At 45.1% G+C, this 16,389-nt stretch overlaps 1 protein-coding gene across 2 annotated transcripts in view; it reads right to left on the minus strand.

Moving 5' to 3' along the window:
• Positions 1-7,949: 7,949 nt before the first annotated feature.
• ARRDC2 (arrestin domain containing 2) overlaps positions 7,950-16,389 on the minus strand; it is a 40,478-nt gene continuing 32,038 nt past the window's right edge. The window contains exons 2-9 of one of the 2 annotated variants that reach the window (XM_075611081.1): positions 15,363-16,389; positions 13,244-13,310; positions 12,358-12,505; positions 11,906-12,008; positions 11,285-11,541; positions 10,738-10,900; positions 9,838-9,989; positions 7,950-9,297 (exon numbers count right to left, since the gene is read on the minus strand). The exon at positions 15,363-16,389 is cut by the window's right edge and continues 2,405 nt beyond it. In XM_075611081.1, coding sequence (XP_075467196.1) covers positions 9,247-9,297; positions 9,838-9,989; positions 10,738-10,900; positions 11,285-11,541; positions 11,906-12,008; positions 12,358-12,505; positions 13,244-13,310; positions 15,363-15,636 — 1,215 coding nt within the window. In that variant the 5' untranslated portion in view covers positions 15,637-16,389 and the 3' untranslated portion in view covers positions 7,950-9,246. The remainder of the gene's footprint in view (positions 9,298-9,837; positions 9,990-10,737; positions 10,901-11,284; positions 11,542-11,905; positions 12,009-12,357; positions 12,506-13,243; positions 13,311-15,362) is intronic. The other variant, XM_075611082.1, reaches the window with a different exon arrangement.

Genomic DNA, 16,389 nt, shown 5'->3' on the forward strand with positions numbered 1-16,389 from the left:
CTTGTGAAATTTATGCTCATGACAACACAGACTCGCATCGTAATCCGACATTCACCACACAAGCTTTTTCTCTTACCAGTAGATTCAAATGACAGTCAAAATAATAGCATTAAATGTAAAAGCAATCGAATAGAACACGGTCTGTGATTGGTGCTACAGAGTGAGGGGTGAATGAAAACCCTTGATGGGCAAATCGAAATGGAGACCAAAATAAAGTCCATATTAAGGTCCTTGGGAGTCCATACATTTGGGAAACACTGAGTTCTGCAGCTCCTGTCCATCGAGTGACAACTAACAGCATCCTAAAAAGATACCTTTATGTGCCTTTTTCTCTCTCACGTTTGTGAGTATTAAATATCAAGCCAAGACATTATTCTGATCTTAATCTTAACAATATTGCACTACCACAATTTATATTTTTTTTCACATATATTGCGCTTCCCGGAGACTTCATCATTGTTCCTGTACTGTACAGACCAAGAGAATAAACTGTTCCTGTTGTTATACTTCTTCATAGTGTGTGATCTTACTGGGGGGAGAGGTGATTAGTTCTAATGTAGGAGATCATCTTCGCCTACCTGGAGCCTACAGCAGATGGAGGCGCTGCACTGCTAGAGAACCATGTGGGTAATGTACCCCAGAAACCTGATCCTGTGTCCCCACTACCACCGGCAGACAGCTCAGTTACCAGCAGATATCATGCACCACACGACCAGTAATGGCCACATCTCCCACCGGGTGGGGGAAACACCGTTACACACATAATTCTGCCCACTCCTCATACACATAATACCCCCTCAAAAAAACAAAAAGTAGGAGCGCAGAGTGGAAAAAATGTTTAGGCAAACAATCCACTTTTAATAGCACACTTTACATACACAAACTTACAATCAAGTGCTCCTGCATGCACGCTGAGGACCCCACACCGATCCAACGCTGCCACTGTACAGGTCTCCTTCACAATGCACCGCGGATCACCACCGGAAACAGGAAACCGGAAGTGAACCCAGCGAGTGACTGGAGGCTAGGCGGGCTGTCTCGCGAGAGTGCCGAGCTTAGCTAGGGCTGAGCACTCAATGCGTGAATCCTAAAGGGACCGTCTAGGTTAGGGATTCTTCCAACGAACAGGTATCACACCCAAACCTGGACGTGTGAACCTTGCAAAACCCACTACGCGTTTCGCGCTAATTAGCGCTTCATCAGGAATTAAGGGGCCCTTTCGCCTCCTGATGAAGCGCTAATAATACCCCCTCTCATCATACACATAATACCCCCTCTCATCATACGCATAATACCCCCTCTCATCATACGCATAATACCCCCTCTCATCATACACATAATACCCCGCTCTCATCATACACATAATACCTCCTCTCATCATACACATAATACCCCCTCTCATCATACACATAATACCCCCTCTCATCATACACATAATACCCCCTCTCCTCATACACATAATACCCCCTCTCCTCATACACATAATACCCCCTCTCATCCTACACATAATACCCCCTCTCATCATACACATAATACCCCCTCTCATCATACACATAATACCCCCTCTCCTCATACACATAATACCCCCTCTCATCATACACATAATACCCCCTCTCCTCATACACATAATACCCTCTCCTCATACACATAATACCCCCTCTCATCCTACACATAATACCCCCTCTCATCATACACATAATACCCCCTCTCATCATACACATAATACCCCCTCTCACCATACACATAATACCCCCTCTCATCATACACATAATACCCCCTCTCCTCATACACATAATACCCCCTCTCCTCATACACATAATACCCCCTCTCATCCTACACATAATACCCCCTCTCATCATACACATAATACCCCCTCTCATCATACACATAATACCCCCTCTCATCATACACATAATACCCCCTCTCCTCATACACATAATACCCCCTCTCATCATACACATAATACCCCCTCTCCCCATACACATAATACCCCCTCTCCTCATACACATAATACCCCCTCTCATCATACACATATAACCGCCCTCTCCTCAATACACATTTAATCCCCCCCACCGCCCCCGCAGCACACACAAAATGCCCCCCCGTGCAGCCCACACAAAATGTCCCCTGTCCAGCACACACAAAATTCCCACCCATGCAGCACACACAACATGCCCCCCCGTGCAGCACACACACAACATGCCCGCTCCTGTGCAGTACACATATACAACATGCCTCCCCCTGTGCAGCACACACACACAACATGCCCCACCTGTGAAGCACACACACACAAAATGCCCCCCCATGCAGCACACACACAACATGCCCCCCTGTGCAGCACACACACAGCATGCCCCCCTACACACACACCAAAGAGAAGCCCCGCCCCCCAAACAGAACCTCCCTCCCCCCCTACACACACACAGACACACAAAAGTAGGAGCTTACACTGCTGCTGGGTCCGTGGAGGCAACAAGGAGAGAGGTACAGATCTATATCTATAAACACACACAGACTCACTCACTCACTCACAGACTCACTCACCTTAGTGGATGCTTACTTGCTGCCTACCACCCCCTCCTCCTCCTCACACAAGTGACTGCACAGCATGTTCAGAGAGAATTGAAACATTGTTCCCGCGCTGTGCAGTTGCTTGCAATCCCCGCCCATTCTGACGTCTCCTCCAATCCAGACTCGGGGGAGGCGGGGAGCCCGAGTATGTGTCTGTGACGTCAGCATGCAGGAAATATCTGCCGCCCTCAAATTCTGCCGCCTTAGGCCTCGTTCAGGGTGCAGGCTTCGGAGGGAGGGCGTGCTGCTGTGCGAGCTGCCGTGGGACACAAAGTATTCAAATTGAATACTGGTTGTCAGGGTAGCAGCTGCCCTGTTCCTGAAGCCCGGAGTTGACGCTGGCTACAGTTTCAATAAATGAAAAAATCATTTTTTGAAGCTGCAGCAGCGTCACTGGGACCTAGGCAGCCAATGAAATCATTCTTGAGAATGATTTCATGACTGCAACTTGGATCCCTAAGCTGCCGTCTGTAGCCCCGCCCCCTCCTCAACTGAAAACGTCTGCTGGGGATGAACACACATCGCCCAGCAGACTGCCGCCCTCCCGAACGCCCTCCCTCCAACTCCTGCCTCCGGCACCCTGAACGAGGCCTTAGTCCTGGGCTCCTAGAGAAATCTAGAAATGTTCCATATATCACCTACGAGGAACAGTAGTTGCAGGTCTTCAGAGACTTATCTCCAACCACCTTAGCAAAAAGACGTTCCCTCAGACCCATCACCCAAATCCTGCAGGATAAGCGGATCAGATACGATGGTGTTTCCCCTTTAGACTGATCATACATGAAGGGGGATCTAGGTTATGATCCGGACCGTGGCGGGAGGGTAAAGCTGAGCTAGTTTTTTCACATGCTGTTTGGTGACCCGCATAGTGCGACCCTCACACAAGTAGTCTTGAAACTTTTTCACATTTCCTTTCCTCAGACACCAGTGTGCTACGACTGTTGACCACAAAGCAGTAGTTCTTGTGAAATTTATGCTCATGACAACACAGACTCGCATCGTAATCCGACATTCACCACACAAGCTTTTTCTCTTACCAGTAGATTCAAATGACAGTCAAAATAATAGCATTAAATGTAAAAGCAATCGAATAGAACACGGTCTGTGATTGGTGCTACAGAGTGAGGGGTGAATGAAAACCCTTGATGGGCAAATCGAAATGGAGACCAAAATAAAGTCCATATAAAGAATAGTTTATAGCATCCGAAAAGTTGACACTGGGGGACATACTGTTCAATCCATATATGAGTATGTCTATGAAATAACTCCAATATAGGGGAAGAAAGGTTCGTAGGGTATATCAAGGGAAACTCGTCGAACCCGACAAGCAAGTGTTGATTGCGATGGATCCCCTCACCCCTAAAGACTTACAACCCTGGAGTAATAGCTGTGAGGTAACGGATGAGTCTCAGTCCAACAGGCCATGCAGTGTATCGAAAACAGTGGGGGAAGGTACTCAAAGCTTGAAGAGTCTTTTGGCTCCAATGGCGTGCTTCCTGCCAATAGAATTCAAAAAGAAGTCCATTCATGGGGAATAGGTGGTAAACTGCTAAGGTGATAGGGTAAACCACAAAAATGGGTGATAAAAATGGGTTTATTGAACTTGTTACATTATGGCATGGAATGAGATGATGGGCAAAAAACTCTAACGCGTTTCATACTTATCAGCGTTGTCAGAGATGTAAAAGTAAAAGGACTGAACTCGCTACAAAAGAGACGTAGACTTTTCGAGGATATAAAAAAATGAAGGGGTCACGTGGTTTTCCTCCAAGAGACTCATATATGTGAGAAGGATGTAAGTCTTCTCAGGAACCCAAACTTCTCAGGGATTTATCAGGCTCCCGCAGGGGATGAAACAAAGGGCGTAGCTGTGTTACTTCACAAATCATTACCCTTTTAAATGCAAACTTGCCTCCGTGACCCGGATGGGAGATATAGCATAATTACAGGCATTTGGGAATCCACTCAAGTAACCTTGGCCAGAGTCTATGCCCCAAATTCTCCCGGTCCCAGCACCTCTGGAAAAGGTAAAACACAAAAATGACAGTTGTCTCATATTTTGCACACGGTCACAGTAATCCATACACAATGCCCGGGCCCAAGAGCTGACACTCTAGGACCCCAAAACACGGATCAGGGGTAACCAAGTGGGCTTAACCTTTATTTATTGAGCCTGGTTACCCCCTCACCATCACAGGACTGATGAGTCGAGATTATACAATTTATTATAACATTTAGAAAACACGGCAAATAAGAAAGGGTTTATACGTCACCTCCCCATTTCCCCATTTTATAGCTGAGACTTGGGCTCTGGTTCTAACCCTTCTTAGCCTGCTTGCGAGCAACCTATCCGCCTTATTACCCTTATCATAATAGGTTTGTTGGGTCAATTTTAATGCCTTTTCCATGTCTTAATCTGTGTAATTTGTCTCTGGCCTTACGTAGAAGTTTCTAACATTTTCTAAGCCCATATTTCTGCTTAGTCCAATGTATTGACTTTTCTATTTAATCTTGGACCAGAATATTAAGTTCTCCCAATTAGACTTTCCCAAGCCTGCTTTGTGGGGCGGTTTATAAATTGCTTTTCCAATTTTAGTATGTTCTTATTTAATGTTTCCATTAGTTTTTCTCTATTTCTTTTGTTATGGGTAGCTATACTTATGAAGACCCCCCGTATCACGGCCGTATGTGCTTCCCATACTGTAATTGGGGATAGGTCGGGGGCGAAATGTGAGTGAGAAATGCGATGAATTCTCCTCGAGGACCTTACCTCTGTTTCGGGGTTACACAATAGTGTCTTGTTTAATCTCATTTAATCTTGTTTAATCCCCTCAGGGACACACAAGGGCATGGTCAGACTAGGTGGTACCCAAATATTCAACCTGGTTCACTCTATCCAGCAGTGGACTGTCCATCAAGAGATAATCAATGCAGGGGGGGGGGGGAATGAATAGTCTCTCCCATTCGAATGACCAGGTTTCCATATGTCTGTCAGTTTATGTAATGAGCGTAGTGAGTGGACAGGGCCGCCAACAGAAATCTTGGGGCCCAGGACTATCACACCTCTCATTCTCCCCCCCTCCATCAATTACCCCACTCTCCCTCAATCCCTGCCCCCCGCCTCACGTGTATTTCTCTCCCCTACTCCCTTTTCCTCACTCCCTCTCCCCCTCCTCGTCAATTATACCACTCTCACTCAATTCCCCCCCCCACAAAATATATACCAAAAAAAAACACCCCAATGGAAAAAACTTCCCACCCCCCAGACTGATTTTCAGTGTCTGCACAGTAAACCTGCCCGTTTTTCCCTTGTCTTCACCTGTTTCCCTCTGTAGTTTTAGGGCTGGACCCCGCTGGCTACTGCAGCGCCCGCTGTGGCGGACGCTGCAGGGACGAGAGCCCTCCCCTCAATGGCGCCGGGCCTGTTGCGAGAGGGGGCCGCAGCGCTGTGGCGCGAGTTGCTCCTGCTCTCAAACGAATTGAGAGCAGGACTCGCTACGGAGCGCTAAGCCACGCCCCCCCAGCAGTTCAGCCAATGAGGGCGAACCTGCAGGGTGACGTCATGGCCGCACCCCCGTCACTCCCTTGCCACGCCCCTCCCCCCCCCGGTCTTTTGGTCTGCAGCTCCCTGGAGACCGGCTGCACGCGCCGCCAGTCTCGCGGGCGCGCGTGCAGTAGAGGTACTGGGGCCTCAGCCTTATGCTAAGTCCTAGCATTTGCACCGCGACTATTTTGTTTAGGTGTATGTACACTTGAGAACTGTTTTATTCTGCCTTGTCACTGGGAGGGTGTCTCTAAGTAGTGGAGAGGCTGCTATACTTTCCTAGTGGTGTGTGGTCATTTGACTTTTAATAAAAGGTATATTTAATTAAGCTTCCAACAATTGGATTTTATTAGTATCCTCTATTTGTGGAGTGAATACACTAATCCCTGGTGCACTTTTTGTCATTTCTTTGTGATATCTGTTATATAGGAGTGTTTGGGGAGGTGCTCCGCACACAGCTGCAATGGGATTTTTTTTGGTGTCAAAAGAAACCTTTATCGACAGTGCAAGCGCAGATTCCTTGCTGTATAAAATCTCTTGTATTTGGGAAGAGGCGGATGTGGCACGGTCTTCAATGTGTGTCACCACAAAGGAGAACGCCTATAAGATTCTTTATAAGTGGTACCTCAACCCATCCAAGTTACATAGAATGTTGCCATCCTGATCTGCTCTTTGTTGGCGAGGTTGCTGTCAGGTAGCTTCCATGACATGTATGGTCATGGGGTCAGACCTTCTATTCATGAGAATAATAAGATCTGAAAGGACACCCATCCCTACTGCCCTCCCCAAACCCCCCCATCCCTACTATGCTGAAAAGGTACATATGAATCAAAGCATACCTATGTGTTTATTCCTGTACCTCATTATGCTGGAAAAAAAATTAAAACAATTTAATAAAAATCCGTCTGTCGGTCAAACAAAAACACAACCCACATCTCAAGAGGATCGCAGCCAATGTGCCCACTAGAACATTAAACAAAGGACTGTTTATACCACAGGAATCAAAAAGTAATTATTTTTATTGGAGATTTTTTTTTTTTTTTTTTTTACAAATTCAACACAAAAATAAATCCAAATAGCCCAGTGCAGAAAATGAACGTCAAACAGAATATGTTACATGCAAACAAAATAAACACATTTCATACATAAGTGATAATTGTGTGCATGGGTCACAGTGCAGCAATAAAAGTGAATATATACACAAATTTTTTTTTAAAAAAAACACCCACACAGCTTTAGTTGTAGCAGCAGGGTACAATTTTATCACCGTTGCTATCTAAAGAAGATTCTGTTCCTATATTGGTCAGCTATTGTAGAACCTGGAATGCTTTCTGTAACACTGCTACATCTCTTTATAGAGAAATACATCAGTAAGAGGGAACTCGCCCCCAACAGTTCAAATTAAAGCCATTACACCCTCTAAACATTTAGGAAACCGATAGACTGCTTTGCAAAATGTCCATCTTTCCATAAGACACCTTTCAGCCTTTTTCGGTTAACAGATTGTAAGGTGACTTCCAGCCCCAGGAGTCACACGGCAGAAGACTGCTTAGGCAATATGGACCATCATGCCCATGTATGGATCATAACTTCAGTCCATCTCAAGAGCTTACGTTCCCCACCAGTAGGTGAACATCTGAGGTCATCCTTTGAATATAAAAGGCACTTTAGCACCATGAAGCTTTTAGAAATGTACTTCTTTGCCCAGCAATAATACTGCAAGAAGGGTATTACATATTCTGTGGAAAAAGTATGTGTGCGCTCGAAATGTATAGTACAGCAAAACAAAAACACTTAGTCACAAAGTAACCAATTATATTTAGCATATTTTGTATTTTTGTGGGTAGTATTTTCAGAATATGGTGCATTTCACACAGTTTCAAATTGGTTTATTTGGCCATTTCCAATATGCTACAAGGAATAACAAAACAAAAAGGCTGTTTTGGAGGTCATATGGCCTTGTCAAGAGTTTATCCAAGGCAGAGAATGTCCCTCTGAATACATCCAGGAGATTTCCATGATGCGTTAGCCATCACACAACTAGATATATGCATTTTTAGACCTAATCACAGGGTCGGGATTTTGTACTGCCTCCCAAGAACTGCTGAAGCAGTTTCTGCTCATTACTCAAAATATTGCATACTATAGATCATTGAAAAACCCAGATAAAGTTGTATTTTAAAATATATATATATTTACACTCTGGGTATTAAGACACTTAAAATCCCTTTATTTTGGTTGAGCTATGATTTATATGTAAACCGCTTCTTTGCTATATTTCCAAGTGCAGTTAACTTCACTGCTATCCCCTCCAGCACAAACCTGGTTACAAGCGAAAAGTATAGATTGCCATTATACAATAATGCACTGTGAAAAAGTCTTTGGTGTGAAAACGATCCTCACGGCCCTTAAAGACCCATTTCACGTCTCTTGCAAGTGATACAACACAAGCTGTTTCAGGACAGATCACGTTGGACTCGCATGTGTAGACCTTGCAGTCAGTGAGAGTAACAGGTCCCCAGAAGCAGGAAACCGATACGGTTTGGCATTATTGCAATTTGCCGAAACTCAGGATTTATGATTATTCAACCCTTATGAATACTTTGCACAACTAGGTAGTCAGTTACCTAATTGCTCCAGAACCAACATCCTGTTGCCTATACACTTATGGCTTTTTCCTTTTTGATGCTCAGGGATCAGTATACATGAAGTTTAAGTTACCCAAAAATAAATATGCACATTAGATATACCCTAGTCACTGCCAGAAGGGTGTGGGTCAGTTGGTGCTTATTATAACCCTCATCTCTTGTCTATCACCCAACGACCTGTTTTCTTCACTTAGGTCAGCTGCCAGCTGACAGGTAGAACAGGTATAAGGCACCGTCGGAAGACATCAATTGCTTTACAGACACAGCTGTCCCAGTAGCTTGCCAATCTGCTGTTTCCCAACAGGTGCCAGTTTTGGGCAACCTGCATTGGCACTGCCACGCAACACGTGTCCCACTTCTGTCACAGCGCCAAGCAAAACGCTGAGGTCTTGCCCTGTTCCTCAGGGGTGGGGCATTCAGAGTCTATGCAAGATCCATCTGCTTAGGATGAAGGTAAAAAAAATCAGTGCTCTGAGGTTTCCTTCAACAGGTCATGCACCGAGGTCTGATGTCAGCAGCGGGGTTAGGGTCAACCTAAAAATAAAACAAGACTGGCATGAATATCAAAGTATCTTTGCTTTTATTTAGAGCACAATCCAACTTTGAAGAGAAACTTATCACAGCAGGACATAGGAATACCATATTCTCCCAAGTTATTAATAAAAAATAAATTTAAAAAATAAACCACGCTCCTGTGGTGTGGGGTACTTCTATCACTGTGCATTAGGGAGCCAGTACAGTGGTGTTAAAAAGCAAGACGTGCTGGCATTAGAGCACAATCACTATAAAATGGCAAAGGGTACCTTTCTCCCTGTTACAAAGTGTGCTTACAAATATGATGCCTTTGTATGTCACCAAAAAGTATTTTAATCTCACCAGGCATATCTAATCCAGATATTGACATTTTTTGGGTCAGTACCTGTAAATTCTATGGATGTACCATGTCAACAATACAAATACATATAGAACCAAGCCTTAAGGTGTACCAAATCTTTGCACACTTTAGGTCTACATCTTTGCACTCCCAGTCCTAGACACCCCCCCCAGAGCACTAATTGCACACTCGGTACTGACCTCAGAGTAGAGGGGAGGAGGCCGGTTTCGGAACTCCTGGATGTAGGCATAGTACGGCCCCTCAAAAATACAATCCATGCTGGCATGACGTGGTGGGGACAGGCTGTGGTCAATCTCCTCATCTGACACCACGGAGGAGTACTCAGGAGGAGCTGGAAAAACAAAAAAAAGCGCTCAGGTTAGATATGATGCCCGTATAACTCACTGGAGTCTAAAGGTTCCAGATTCACAACTGGGGCAATTTTTATTTTTGGTCTATATCTATATTTAATTTCTCCTAATTTAAACACCATTGTGTCTCTATGGGACATTTACCCACCATAACTAAATGGTGTCTGGGTTTGCAATCACTGCCTGCTTCACAATCCGTGGACAGAACTCAAACTGAGGAGTCCCAGAAGAACGGCTGTCAGAGTGGGCCCGTTAACGCCACACGTCAATGTTCCAATCTTACAGTAGTTGTGTGATGCTGCAAGTAAACGCTCTAGTGAGTCCATTCATATACAAAATGGATAGGCAGGGCAGTGACAGAGCGTGCCAATTTGCATATCCCTGCCCAGAATCCTTCTCTGAAGCCTAGCCACTGTTTGACATGCGACAATTGGGGGTGCAGTAGAAGACATGCAAGTGCTCATTGGTTCTCACGCTTTGCTGCATGACTTATTTTTTTTCATACTGAAAGGCACCGTTAAAAAGTAATTTAACAATTGATTTAATGGAGCAGTAAGAGAGCACTCAGATTATAAACATGTGGCAATGAGCTGTTAAAATGGATCTTAAAAGGCCTGTGTCCGAATTCCATTTTTTTTTTTAAACAACCAATGAATCGGGTATACCCAAATGATGCCAGTTTGGTACAACCAACATCAAAATGCAAACCCTGCCCCCTTAGACACTTACGTTCAGGCTGCTCAGGAATGGTCATACGCAGCCATTCCAGATTGACGCTGTACTGGCTGCCCACGCTGGATGTTCTGCTCCCGAATGGGTGAAGGGGAATCGTACCAATCACCAACGGCAACTCCAGGAGTAGTTTTGAGGAGCCGGGAATATCAACACAAACCTAAAAGATACAGAGTACAAAAAAGTTTAGTAAAAAACAAACGCTGTTCGAAGCTACCCTTGCATGTAATCGAATTGTATTTTCTGATTCTTCTACCTATAACATTGTAGCCTTTGTAGTTTCCAGTGTTAGGTCAACAAAGCAGTTTACAAGCTTAGGTTTTGTTTGCTTGTACATATATTTGTGATAATTCAGGCAATTCTTTAAATCTGCATAACATTAACAAAGTGAGGGGCCTTTGCAGAACTTTTTCATACTTAAAATGAGATTGCAAGAGAACAGATACACCATACTGAAGACGTTCGGCCAACATGGGACCCTTCCTAATTGGTCCATCATTGTTAATAACCAGGTCATTTCCATCCAGGAGTAAACGGATCCTACCTTCAAAGCATATTCCACGTGTATAATCCGACAGTGTGTGATGGATGGGCCGAGTGGAGGGATTTTTAGCGCCCGCCCGTGCCACAACTCCCGCTTTCCTGCGGCCACCGAGTCCCCTTCCAGAGTGGCCACAACAGCCTTCTTCTGCTTCACAGTGCCACGTGCAATAAATGTCTGGGTCTGGATGATTGCTGCTTTGGGCATAACCGCACGAGTGGTACAGTTATCAATCTCTGCGAAGATGGGAATCACTTCACCTGGAACGGAGGAAGAATATAGTGTCACTCGTATGTTTTCGTATATAGATCCAATAGCCAGTGTGGGGGATAAAGGGTAGAGCTCCCTCCCCCCCACCCTGCAAGACTCCAGGCAGTTCCCCTTTAACCCCAAGGGGAGATCACTTTGGGCCAACATAGAACTAACTATTCTAGTAAAATGTGTCACCGACTGTCACTTTAGTCCTAAGTGGGACTGAACTTTTACCCCATTAAACAGGGCTCCTCCTTACATGGCGGTTGTGACGTAGTGATGAGTGGCCTCCAATTGCAAAGCAATGTGTGGCTGCGTCCCCTCCTACCCTACCTCCCCTCCACACCAAGGTTAATGTAACCGTATTCTCACCTGGAGTGTAGCCCTTCCTGTCGATCTTGGCAGTGACAGAGACCTGCCCCAGGTTGCAGTACCAGGCATGTGCAGTCTTCTCCTTTGTGCCAGCCTGAGGAGCCTAGAGAGAGATGATAGATTTGCTTAGAACCCAATGCTGCTTACCAAGGTATACAGAAGAAGTTAACCTATGTGGAGTTGACAGATTGATGGACACTGTTTGTGAGAGATATAGATACACACACACACACACACACACACACACACACGGGTAAATTCTCCATCTTTCATCATAGAACCATTTATCAAGTTCCATTTGGAGCACGCTTTCCATCCCTTTACTAAATACTGAGATTCAAGAACTGGCTCCCACTACAGCAACAGCCAGCGCCAAGCCAACTTTCTTGTGGCCCCATACTCTGCAGGCCCATTGTTCCATTAGTTCTGGTCACATTGCATCAGCGTCTTACCAACAGAGCCGGAGTGTTGATGTCAATGGGTTCTATCACAGTGAATTCCTTCTTGGTTTTCTTCACAGTGGACCACGGACGGTGCAACTTGGCTTTTACCCAGTAGCGGACACTCCCGTGCTTCCCTTCAAAGGAGGTCACCAGAGTCCTGGGGGACAAGACAGAGATAAGATTCCCTCCTAGAACTCAGATCTCGAAAGCTGGAGTCAAATAATTCAGCTTACAGAAACTCTATGGCAGGGGTGCTCAACGCCAGTCCTCAACCCACTCTCTTTCTCTCCCCCCACACAGGTCTTCAGGATATGCCAGCTTCAGCACAGGTGGCTCAATCAGCCTCAGCCTTCGACAAGGCGATCTGTGCTGAAGCTGGGATATCCTGAAAACCTGACCTGTTGGGAAGCTTGAGGGCTCGAGTCTGGCACCCTTGATCTATGGGACAGACAAACCAAGTTCAGTTTCTTTGGGTACTCTCCCCAAGCATTCTGGGATATGCTTTTTCTATTGGCCAAGGAAGACAGGGATTGGCTTAAGCTTTCCTCGCTGCCAGAGTGATCAGCCCCCTATGGTCACAGAGGTACATTAACACCAGTCACCTGGCTGAATCAGTCTTTAGTCAACAGCCTTATTTATGTATGGGACCATAAAGAGTCAGACTTTGCAGGTCTGCGCAAGGTAAACCAAAACACCCGAAGTGCATTGGCCCCATAAAAAGCTAAAAAATAGGCCAACGTTAGATAATTTGTTCAAACGCCTGCTCCCAATGGCTGACATGTATGGGTACTGGACGCCACAGATTTTTCCATTTAAACTTTATTTTTGAAGGCCTTCATTAGAAAGATATATATATTTTTTTTTTAATGATCATTAAGAATAAGATGTTACTTACTCAGGCAGCTGAAAGCTGAAGGGAAACTCGTGTCTCCCTGCAGGTAGGACAGTAATAGTGCCGTTGTCTGTGGGAAAAATAAATAAATATATACATAAGAATTTAGCTCTTGCAACATTTCCTGAGTATAGGGTAGCTCTCATCAGCTGCACAACTTCCTGTTTTATAGGAAGCTTATGTACCTTTAAATTTGCGGTCAGCTGTCACATGCAGACTTGTTAAATGCCACTTAGGGTTTTAAACTACATTACAGAAAACTGATCTTAACGCCTCTGCTGCCAGGAGGTTTGGCAGTGAAGGGATTAACTAGTCAAAAGATTTGTGGCTTTTCTGGCAACAAAGGGCTTACACTTCACCCCAAGAAACAGTTGCAGGCCAAGCCTGATTTTTCTTGTATATACACACACCATGTAAGGTATATAGAGTGCCCTCCACATTTGAAGCAAGTTCCCCCCTCCCAACTATAGAATTCACTCCTCCGCTGATGTTAATAACACCAATGGTCATAAATAAGCTTTTTCCTGGACGCACTGTACCAGTGTGGGATAGAGCAGCAAGTGTTTACCTTATGATTATTGAGCCTTTAAACAAATACACACAACTGATAATAAATTATCTAAATGTAGACCAAAAAAAAAAAAAATAACACAAACCACCACAACCCACTGAGAAATATATGCATACATCACACAGACTAGATCTGACCTTTTCATTGCTGGAGTTCCCTAGGACAGGAATGTGCAACTTGTTCTCAAGGGCCACCAACAGGTCAGGTTTTCAGGATATCCCTGCTTCAGCACAGGTGGCCAAGTCATTGACAGCCACCTGTGCTGAAGCAGGGATATCCTGAAAACCTGACCTGTTGGTGGCCCTTGAGGACAGAGTGGACCACCCCTACCCTTGGATAAAAAGCTACCGTAGGTGCATTTTTCCTGGCAGGTTACAGTGACCGAGTTTATACACACATACCTCGGATGGACCATAAATGGGATACTCAGCGGGAGTAGGGTCAGAGCTACCTTGGTGATAAAGTTTATGCAGGGACGCAGGGGACTTCAGCCAAGTCGGGAAGCCACTTGCCACTGCATACAACATTTCACTAATCATGGGTTCTGCATGTTTACAGCCCTGCATGTCTGACACCACCTCACACACCCCAGGGGTTAACAGCAAACCTAACATTATAGATGCAATTGCAACTCCAGTTGACCCTTTTGCTTACAAAAAGGGGCCTCCAACACATAGCAAACAAGCAGCACATCGCCTGGCATCCCCGGGCAATAAGAAAATCACACACACACACACACACGAATTTGTATCACTGCAGGGTGTATCACAGATAGGGGGTCAAAGCTGTAAGTCAAATCTTTTACTTATGTTTTAGGATCTACTGTGGAGAATTTTTGAAGATGCTTATAGTGTCACCTTGTGTTAACCTATAGGCAACAATCATTAAAGTCAACATAACAAGGTTTCAGGTGACCAAAAAGGTATACAGTACTGCATAGATTTGTCAGGCACATCCCTGTCCCACAGAGCTAACAATCTAATGTGTGATACCCATCACACAGAAAGATTCAATTATAACAAACTCACATTCGAAACCTATACACTGGCCAATGTATTACCTTATAGAGCACAGCATATTAAAAATAAATAAGCAATCACACCAAGTACCTGACTCAAGAGCTTACAATCCGATGTCCAACACCGCTGAACCCTATACAACTTCCACTATTTTCCTTTATAGCACCAACATATACATTTGATTTTTTTTAGTACAGTTTACAATCTGATATTTGACATGCTGTTGAACCTTACAATGGCCAATATGTTTCTTACATTGCACTACCAACAGATAAAAACCAAATTGAATGCACCCATCCCTGCCCCAAAGAGCTCACAATCGAACATGTTAGCGACAGGGAAAGAAAATGAATTACCCAAAAGTTTAATTTAAAATAAAAAATAAATAAAAAAAACTCCAGCCCTATTTCACCATCACTTAATTCACCAGGCAGTGACCGTACAACCATCCCTTGGAAACTCTTGCGATCCCTTTAACCATCTTACAGTGACCACATGGGTGCCCTATTTGGGGTGGGTGGCCCATCCTCACCTGTCTGCAGCAGGGTCTCCCGCAGGTTGATGTACTCCACCTCATCGCTGTAGTTCTGTGTATACGCGGTGCTGGAGCCGGCGCTACGGGACTCGGTCCAGTGGACCTTCGCATATCCCCCCGCATGCAGCTTCACCGATTCCACTTTGGTATCAGCCACCAGCTCCAGCAGCACTTTGCCGGTGACCATGGCCCCGCTGCTGAACACCGGGGGGGTGTCCAACTCGGGGGAGTTCAGGGTAATGAGGACCTTCTTCACCTTGTCAAAGATCATGCTGCCTCTTTGCAATCAATTGGTTTAAAAGTGCAGGGAAAAAGATTTGCGATGCACGAATAGATGTGCAAAATAATGTAGATGGCAACAGAAACAAAAAATCTCTACAACTCAAAATAAAAGATGCAAAAAAATAAAAAGTATGCAACAAATGGAGGTAATGGGTCGTTTTTCTTTGGCAGTTTCGCTTCCTGCTCTTGCTACCGGTGTGTGCAAAGCTAGCTCTGTGCTGGAACAGTGAGCAGCACTGCCTTATATAGCAGGAGTCCATGGGGCGGGGCCTGGAGGGCACAACAAAGGCAGCGGGACCAATGGTAATGGCAGGTGGGCGTGGTCTTGAGAAACTGGGTGTGGGTGACCGGTGAATGCCGGATTCCGGGGAGAGTCGAGTCCAAGTTTTCTTGTGCAAAACAAGTACACTGAGCATGTGCAGAGGGACAAAGTGACCAGGTGTCCGGGGCACACACACCACACACCACTCCCTGCACACCCACCCCAGCAATGCACCCCAAGTGTATGGGCATGGGGGGGAACCACATACATAGTGTCTTCAGTACATTTGTGCTTGTGTGTACACACACACACACACACACACACACACACTTTAACCCATTTGCTACCAGTCACACTTTTCCTCAGCTAACCAGGGAATCCCCGTTAAGACAAGTTAAATTATACCCTGATGAAGCCCATATATTCCCTCTCACAGCAGGCAAACCTCTCTTTGTTTTACTTGGAATGACTTAAAAAGGT

Source organism: Ascaphus truei, chromosome 8, assembly GCF_040206685.1.
Source record: "Ascaphus truei isolate aAscTru1 chromosome 8, aAscTru1.hap1, whole genome shotgun sequence".
In the NCBI taxonomy this organism is placed as follows: Eukaryota; Metazoa; Chordata; class Amphibia; order Anura; family Ascaphidae; genus Ascaphus; species Ascaphus truei.